The sequence below is a fragment of the Chiloscyllium plagiosum genome, unplaced genomic scaffold (assembly GCF_037043375.1).
Source record: "Chiloscyllium plagiosum isolate Xiang-an unplaced genomic scaffold, Cpla_swu_hap1 HiC_scaffold_12, whole genome shotgun sequence".
NCBI lineage: Eukaryota > Metazoa > Chordata > Chondrichthyes > Orectolobiformes > Hemiscylliidae > Chiloscyllium > Chiloscyllium plagiosum.
Window position 1 is genome coordinate 85,181,547 of NW_028270150.1, and position 9,012 is coordinate 85,190,558.

Genomic DNA, 9,012 nt, shown 5'->3' on the forward strand with positions numbered 1-9,012 from the left:
TGCAGCTGAGGCCTAACTAGTTATGTTTAAACATCTCCTCACTTTTCGGGGAAGATGGTGGATCAGTGGTATTGCTGTAGGACTGGGAATCCAGAGAGAGCAGACAGTGCTCCAGGAACTGAGTTCAAGTCCCACCACAGAAGCTGCAGGAATTTGAACTCAATTAATAGAGATTTGGAATTAATGACTAAAACTGCCATAAGCAAACCTTTCTAGTTTACGAATGTCCCTGACAGCTCCTGTCCTACACGTGACTCCAGATCCACGGCAATGTGGTTGACTCCTAACAGCCCTATCATAAGCCCTAACAAACCACTCAAGGACAATCAAGAATGGACAAATAAAAGGAAAAAAAAGCTGAGATAAAGAGTATTGACCATTTGGCACCACATCACAGTTCATTCCTGTCTGCACCCAATGTGCACAGGCATGAGCTTGCCAGTAGGAGTCACTGTTGAACAGTGTCAAGATTAGAGCGGTGCTGGAAAAGCACAGCAGGTCAGACAGCATCCGAGGAGCAGGAAAATCGATGTTTTGGGTATATACCTTTCATCAGGAATTAAGGCAGGGAGCCTCCGGGGTGGAGAGATAAATGAGAAGGGGGTGGGGGTGGGGCTGGGGAGAAGGTAGCGAAGAGTACAATAGGTGGATGGGGGTGGGGATGAAGGTCATAGGTCTGAGAGGAGGGTGGAGCGGAAGGACGATAGGCAGGTAGGACAGGTCATGAGGACGGTGCTGAGCTGGAAGGTTGGAACTGGGTAAGGTGGGGGGAGGGGAAATGAGGAAACTGGTGAAGTTCACATTGATGCCCTGGGGTTGAAGTGTCCTGAGGCAGAAGATGAGGCATTCTTCCTCCAGGCGTCTGGTGGTGAGGGAGTGGCGGTGAAGTAGGCCCAGGACCTGCATGTCCTCGGCAGAGTGGGAGGGGGAGTTGAAATGTTGGGCCATGGGGCGGTGGGGTTGATTGGTGCGGGTGTCCCGGAGATGTTCCCGAAAGCACTTTGCGAGGAGGGAAGATCTCCGGGACACCTGGAACTATGAAGCAGATTGATAGCTCTCACTCCTCAGCCTAAGGACACTCAGGCCATTTGTTGCTTCCCTGAGATCAGCTAACGGACCAAGAAATCAAATTTGAGCTATGTGCCTCAGCTAACCATTAACTTCAACAATACAGAAGCAGAGCTCACATTAAAAGCCCCGTTTGATAGAAAGAAACTTGCCTATTCATTTCAGAGAACAGAATTAAACATGGGCACTCCTATTGTTTCCTCACTCCTGTTTCTTCATGTAACAACGCTCTTGGTCTCTCCACCTCTTTCTGACCTGACTGTCCACATCGCCTCTTGTTCTCTTTCCTGATTATTCATCTACTGTCTCCTCTAGTGACTGAGGCTTCTCCCAAGTATTCTGGTAAAACCCTCAGTGATTTTGAACAGCTCTGTTAAATCACTCCTGAACCATCTCCCCCTCAGGGAACAATCCCAGCTTCCCAAGTCTCTCCATGCAACTAACTCGAGGGGAGGGACCCCCGCCCCCCCCCCTCCCGCCTTTTCTCACCATCCATTGTTAGAGCCACCTTCAGAAAGCTTGGCTCACTCCTTTGGGCTAAGTCTCCCTCGCCCTTCAGCACCTGCTACTTCTCTCTAAAGCCTGAGGCTTGGACATTGCCTCCACATCTTGTGGGCTGACCCACTCTGACTGCAGGCCTACCTCTCACTCTTTGGCACCCTTCACTATAACCAAACTCACTCACTCTCTCCCCTTCTCCAGTGCAATCATTCCCATCCATCTCTGTGTCAATGCTGTGACAGTCAATGAGCTGTTTAACTGTCCTTTTCCATTCCTTTGCAGGTTTCTGAACCAGGTGACTAGATTGGTCTTCTCTTACACATTGTCCCCCTGCACTGACATCAACCTTCAGTGTATATCGGAGTCCTAGTCATTTTCTCACTTATTCTATGCCTCTCCCGAGCATCCCAGTCTCTCCTCCCTACCATTCAACCTTCTTTAAAGAAGGGAACTTGAGACCGCTCCCTTGCTTATTCTCAAAGTCACAGAGATGTACTGCACTTGGTCCAACCCGTCCATGCCGACCAGATATCCCAACCTAATCTAGTCCCATTTGCCAGCACTTGGCCCATATCCCTCCAAACCCTTCCTATTCATATACCCATCCAAATGCCTTTTAAATATTGCAATTGTACCAGCCTCCACCACATCCTCTGGCAGCTCATTCCATACACGTACCACCCTCTGGGTGAAAAAGTTGCCCCTTAGGTCTCTTCTATATTTTTCCCCTTTCACCCTAAACCTATGCCCTCTAGTCTGGACTCCCCCACTGCAGGGAAAAGACCTTGTCTATTCATCCTATCCACGTTCCTCATGATTTTACAGAACTCTATAAGGTCACCCCTCAGCCTCCGACGCTCCAGGGAAAACAGCCCCAGCCTGTTCAGCCTCTCCCTCTAGCTCAAAGCCTGGCAATATTCTGTTTTCCTTTTTAATTCTGTTGAAATGTGGCAGTGTTCCACACTGTGGGTCTTCACCTTGGGTTAGCAACAATAGATAGAACAATCTTGGTAAACACACTCAGTCTGTTTAATAGGCAGCCCATCCACCCGCACAAACAATCACAATCTCCACCACTGACACTCAGTTCTGCAGAGTTCCTTCACCAGCACCTTTACCACACGGAAGGCATATACATGGAAACACCACCACCTTCGAGTCCCCCTCCAAGTCACTCATCATCCTGACTTGGAAATATCTCGCCATTCCTTCACTGTCGCTGGGTCAGTATCCTGGAAGTCCCTCCCTGAGGGCTCTGTGGGTTGACCGACACTGTAGAGACTGCAGCAGTTTCAGATGACACTGCCCCCTCCAGGACAATTTGGGAATGGCTAATAATGTTGAAACTTTCCACAGCCTTGAGGGGGATGCGCAGGGGAGGGAAAAGAAAGAGGCTTCTTTTCACGCAAGGAGTTTCGGAGTGCTTACCTGAGTGGCCTGTCACCTTCCACAGTGGGGGGAGGTTTGTCAGTGAGTCTCTGAGGGGCAAACTGTGGAGAAGGAGGTCGGGCAGAGTCCGGCGGGAAGGTCGGCAGGGGATGGAATGCCGAGTTTTTCCCAGCGTCCTCTCTCAGCTCCACCTTCCCAGCCTCGGCATGGGCAGGCCTGGAGGATCCGCCGGGCATGGGCTGCCAGGGCTCGTTGCTAGCAGCAGAGCTGGGTGGTCGATCGGTGCCAGTGGTTGGTGCTTCACTCGCGCCCACGCGGGGCAGGTTGGGTAGCGGCTGGGTGGGCGATGCCTGCGTCTCCCCAGACCAGGCCAGGTTCCCGGCCACGGCCCAGGGTTGGCTCAGCCCCTGGCTTGTGGGACCGTCTGACCCAGGTCTCCGTTCAAATTGGTCCTCATCCACTCCCAGGTGTCCACTCAGCATGGCATCGGCTGGGCCTTCGCGCCATTCCCGGGCCTGATTCTCATCGGCGGGCACATTTCGCTCAGACCAGCCGCGCTCAGACCCTCTCTCCAGCAGAAGTCTTAATCCCTCGGAGGCAGTTTCTACGCTCCCTGGCTCCAGTAACCTACCGACAATCAACAAAAAACACAACGTAAGAATTAATCGTCAAATCATCACAACACAGGAGGCCATTTGGCCCGTGATGCCCTTGTCAGCTCATTGAAAAAGCTCTTCAAATCATCCCACTGGCTCTAGATGGAGTTTAGATATAGATCAGCCATGACCTGGTAGAACAGGACTGATGGGCTGAATGGCCCATATCTCTTCTGATGCTCCACTATGGCACTAGCCCGTCAACCTTTTATGGCTAGTTCCCAATAAAGACCCGTGAAGCAGTGTCACATTAGTGTCGGGGTGCACCACAGTATTTGACAGGTCGCCATGAAATCTCGTCACTTAAATCAGAACAAAACCAACCTCAAAAACATTTCAACCGTAAACCTCTTAGCCTTCAGGATTAACTTAATATCCCTTGCAATTTGTTCCCCTTTCATGCAAAACTGAAATAAGACTTTGGCGAATGGACAGAGTCATACGCTGCACCTGGAGACCATTTTGCCCATCACTGCCCCTGCCAGTCCACTCAGCTTCAAACCTTTCAACATATTTATCAACTTCCCTTTGGAATCCGCTCCTGTAACTGTTCCTGGGAGCGGTTGACATTGCACAACATTTCTGCATTCAGCCTCATGTTGTTTCGCTCACCATCTTAAGTTGACGTAGTCTACACACATTCTGAAAATGTGTTGCTGGAAAAGCGCAGCAGGTCAGGCAGCATCCAGGGAACAGGAAAATCGACGTTTCGGGCATAAGCCCTTCTTCAGGAATGAGGAAAGTTTGTCCAGCAGGCTAAGATAAAAGGTAGGGAGGAGGGACTTGGGGGAGGGGCGTCACAAATGTGATAGGTGGAAAGAGGTCAAGGTGAGGGTGATAGGTCAGACTGGGGTGGGGGCGGAGAGGTCGGGAAGAAGATTGCAGGTTAGGAAGGCGGTGCTGAATTCGGTGGATTTGACTGAGACAGGGTGGGGGGAGGGGAAATGAGGAAACTGGTGAAATCCGAGTTCATCCCTTGTGGTTGGAGGGTTCCTAGACGGAAGATGAGGCGTTCTTCCTCCAACCGTCGTTTTGTTGTGGTCTGACGATGGAGGAGTCCAAAGACCTGCATATCCTTGGTGGAGTGGGAGGGGGAATTGAAATGTTGAGCCACAGGGTGGTTGGGTTGGTTGGTCCGGGTGTCCCAGAGGTGTTCTCTGAAACGCTCCGCAAGTAGCCGGCCTGTCTCACCACCAGCCAATGGAAAGCAACATTTCCCAATTGACCGCCGTGACTTTTAGCATCATTTCCAAAGTCTAATCGAAGGTGCCTCCCAGCCTCTGGGATCACTCCATCCCTTCGCTCAATTCAATTGACCGAAACTTGCCCCAAAATTCTCTGTGTCCCTTCAGGGGGTGGAATGGATCAGCCAGTCCATTCACAGACAGGTGTACCTCACAACAAATAATATAAAAGTCCCTTCAAAACCTAACACGTTTCCATGAGATTGGCCTACTCTTCTAAACTGGAGAGAACGCAGGCCCCATTTAGTCCTGCTGGCATCTTAAGACAACCCATCCATTTCCAGGGGTGATTTCTGCAATACTTTAATGTGCTCCCCAAACCCAAGTGCCTGCATCTGTGCTTCCAAACAGATCTGGATGTTTTTCTTACCTTTCTTTTATTTCTACTGGGTTTTTAATAGTTCTGGTTTTGTAGCCAAGGTGATGCTGGAGAATAGCGACTTTGTACACTTTTCACTCTATTCATGTGTTCTTATTTTTGAGTACATGTGACAATAAAATTTAATTCTAACTCTAGTTCCACCCTTCATTATCACTGCAGAGGTGTAGCACTGAGTTAAACCCTGACTGGTAACCATTACTACCAAGGGTGCTCGATACAAACATCCCCTTAACAATCTTCAGCACTCCTGCCATTTTGATAAACACGCTGGATCCTAGTCTACTTACAGACTTAGTCCCGGGCAGGTTGAGGTTGTCAGGCAGCTACATATTAGGCATCTGACAGCCTGCCTGGGTTATAAAGATGGGCTGGAGCTTTATTTTCACTGGAGGGTAGGAGGTTGAAAGTTGACCTGATAGAGGTTTACACAATCATGAGAGGTATAGATAGAGTTAATGGTAGCTGTCTTTTCCCTAGGTTGGGAGATTAGGGGGCACATTTTTAGGGCGAGAGAATAGAGATTTAATAAAGATATGAGGGGCAAATGTTTTACACAGAGGGTGGTTCATATGGGGAAATAAACTTCCTGAGGAAATGGCGGATGTGGGTCCAATTACAGCGTTAAAAAAACATTTGAATAGATACATGAATAGGAAAGGTTTGGAGGGATATGAGCCAGAAGCAGGCGGGTGGGACTAGTTTAGTTTGGGATTATGGTCGGTATGGACGGGTTTGACTGAAGGGCCTGTTTCCATGCCATATAACTCTATGAGCACTGCCTAAAACTGTCTCCCGCAGCAGAAATTAACTACAAAGCTTAGTGGGGGGGGGAGAAGAGCTCAAAGCTGTGCCAACAATGGCAGTTAAAACTTGACAGCTTATTTAACAAACCCCAAGTCGAAAATAACCATCAAAATTAAAGAAGGGAATTCGCATTTATGTAGCGCCTTCCGTGACTAAAAGTGCTGTATAGTCAAGGCAGTATTTTTGAATTGTAATTGCTCGTTATGGAGAAAGTGTGGAAGTTATTTTGTGCACAGCAAAATCCCACAAACAGGCCAGGTCACTTGAGAAAATACCCCTTCTGCAAAATAATGGCGGTGGCATCTTTTATATTTCATTTGGCACCTCAAGTTCACTGCTTCACCTGCAAGAGTGCACTTCCGACAGTGTAGCACTCCCTCAGTATTGCACCGGAACGCCAGCTTCTGAGATGGAACTTAGATCCACAATCGCCATGAGGGGAGACTGTCACCACTGAGCCAAAGGCTAGCATTAGAGAAGCAGATGGTACAAAAATTGTGGCTGAGCACTGCTGAGGGCAAGATGCAACATATGTTCCACATCAATCCAATTCTGGAATTCTGGGAATAAGTGGCTCTCTCTTGATGGCCATTGGCTGACACAACAGGGTGCAGCATTATGGAGCTTTTTGACCTGACTCCCTTTACTTGCTAGGAGAAAGTGAGGACTGCAGATGCTGGAGATCAGAGTGTGGTGCTGGAAAAGCACAGCAGGTCAGGCAGCATCTGAGGAGCAGGAGAATGAGGAGCAGGAGAATCGACATTTTGGGCATAAGCCCTTCATCGTTCCTGAGAGTGAGGGAGTACGTGTGAGTGTGTAAGAGTGAATTTATGGCAGAGCATGTGATTCAGAATAATGCATGTGTCTGCACGGATGTGTGTGTGATGGCGGTGCATGGATGAGTGTGTGCTGTGTTGATTGCAAGGTAAATGTTGGCTTGAAGATCTCACCAGTATCTCAGACAATGCAGCACCGGGTCAGTGAAATATGTTCCCCGATGTATCCAGGAGCAAGTAGTGGAACTGTTAAATCAGGAAGTTCCAGATTCTCCACGTTTCAATAATGCCTTTATGGTGAGTCTGCTGATGACTGAGCAATGAGTGAGGGATCTCTTTAGTGACGGGTTCGCTGTATGATTTAATAACCCGGAATTCCCTAACCTCTGTTTTCAGAGCAGCTGAAAATGAACAGAAGCTGCAACACTGTGCTGTTCAGAAACAGGTGAATAACACGCTTTTTTAGGAGCAGTGCTTTGGGGATATTTTATTACAGGGTCGCCTTTTCTGTCTCTCTCGAACAACGAAATATTAACAGCCTGATTTAATGTGAGTCGCGGTCACTTTGATCGTTAGGTCGTCTATGTTCGGTCTATTAAAAGGTTCTTTTTTAAAAATGATGCCTGTTAAAACAATCAGCGCACGAAGTCAATTGTTCAGCAAAGAGCACAAAGATTAGCAGCATTCTCTGTCAGTGTCACAAAGCACATGCAAAACAGCAAGAATAGAGCTGAACTCAGCATTCTAACTGTCACAGACTGCAATCAAGTTCATGCAACATGCTGAATATAGCTTACAGTTCAGAGGAAGCAGAGAGAGAGAGAACAGGACTTCCAAGAATCAGTTGCAGCCGGAGGCAAAGACCTGCAAAGTGCGAGACAACCATACAATCAGAATCATTTACGGAGCAATCAGCTCTCCAAACCTTTTAGGAACTCCCCGGCCAGCAACAGAAAAAAAGCCATGGCTAAAAGAGAGGTGAAAGAAAGAATGTGCATTTATATAGTGACGTTCACAACCTTAGGATGCCCCAGAATACCTTTGAAGACGGTGAAATAATCTGTTTGAATGATATCGCCTCAGGGATAAAACTGAACAGGGCAATGCAAAGACCTCTAATGCTAACTTTCAAAGTATGTTTTCTTTAACGTCAACCCAAGAGGTGGGGATTCTGTTCAACACTACTTCCAAACCATTAAACCTCTGGCAGTGTTGTGCACTTCCAGCCTTCTTTGTTTTCATTTCATTTTTATTTGACCCATTTCTCCCCCCCCCCCCCACCAAAATAAATGAGTTTCAGAGACTCACAGGCCATTTGCATCCCAAATATCACCTCTGTAAATCTTCCAAATATTTTCCAGTTTCTTCCAAAAACAGTCACAACTGCATTGGGATACTAAAAGTGATTTGCATTTGTAAAGAGTGTACCACGACATGTGAGCACTCCAACGTAACAAAAGAAAATATTCACTCAGCAAGATCCCAAAGGCAGCAGTGAGTGTGAGACCAGGTATTCTGTTTCATATAGAGTCATAGAGATGTACAGCACGGAAACAGATCCATCGGTCCAACCCGTCCATGCCGACCAGATATCCCAACCTAATGTAGTCCCATTTGCCAGCATCTGGCCCATATCCCTCCAAACCCTTCCTATTCATATACCCACCCAGATGTCTTCTAAATGTTGCAATTGTACCAGCCTCCACCACTTCCTCTGGCAGCTCATTCCATACACGCACCACCCTCTGTATGAAAAAGTTGCCCCTTAGGTCTCTTTTATATCTTTCCCCTCTCACCCTAAACCTATGCTCTCTAGTTCTGGACTCCCCCACCCCAGGGAAAAGACCTTGTCCATTAACCCTAACCATGCCCCATATGATTTAATAAACCTTTATAAGGTCACCCCTCAGCCTCCGACGCTCCAGAGAAAACAGCCCCAGCCTGTTCAGCCTCTCCCTACAGCTCAAATTCTCCAACCATGGCAACATCCTTGTAAATCTTTTCTGAACCCTTTCAAGTTTCACAACATCTTTCCGATAGGAAGGAGACCAGAACTGCATGCAATATTCCAACAGTGGCCTAACCAATGTCCTATACAGCCGTAACATGACATCCCAACTCCTGTACCCAATACTCTGACCAATAAAGGAAAGCATACCAAACGGCTTCTTCACTATCCTATCTACCTGCGA

The 9,012-nt window shown here is 47.9% G+C and overlaps 1 protein-coding gene across 1 annotated transcript in view; it reads right to left on the reverse strand.

Annotated features, from left to right (window-relative positions):
- Window positions 1–9,012, reverse strand: part of shroom2a (shroom family member 2a) — a 222,708-nt gene that overhangs the window by 10,144 nt on the left and 203,552 nt on the right. The window contains exon 6 of the mRNA XM_043700441.2: window positions 2,998–3,585. Within this exon, the coding sequence (XP_043556376.2) occupies window positions 2,998–3,585 (588 nt within the window). The remainder of the gene's footprint in view (window positions 1–2,997; window positions 3,586–9,012) is intronic.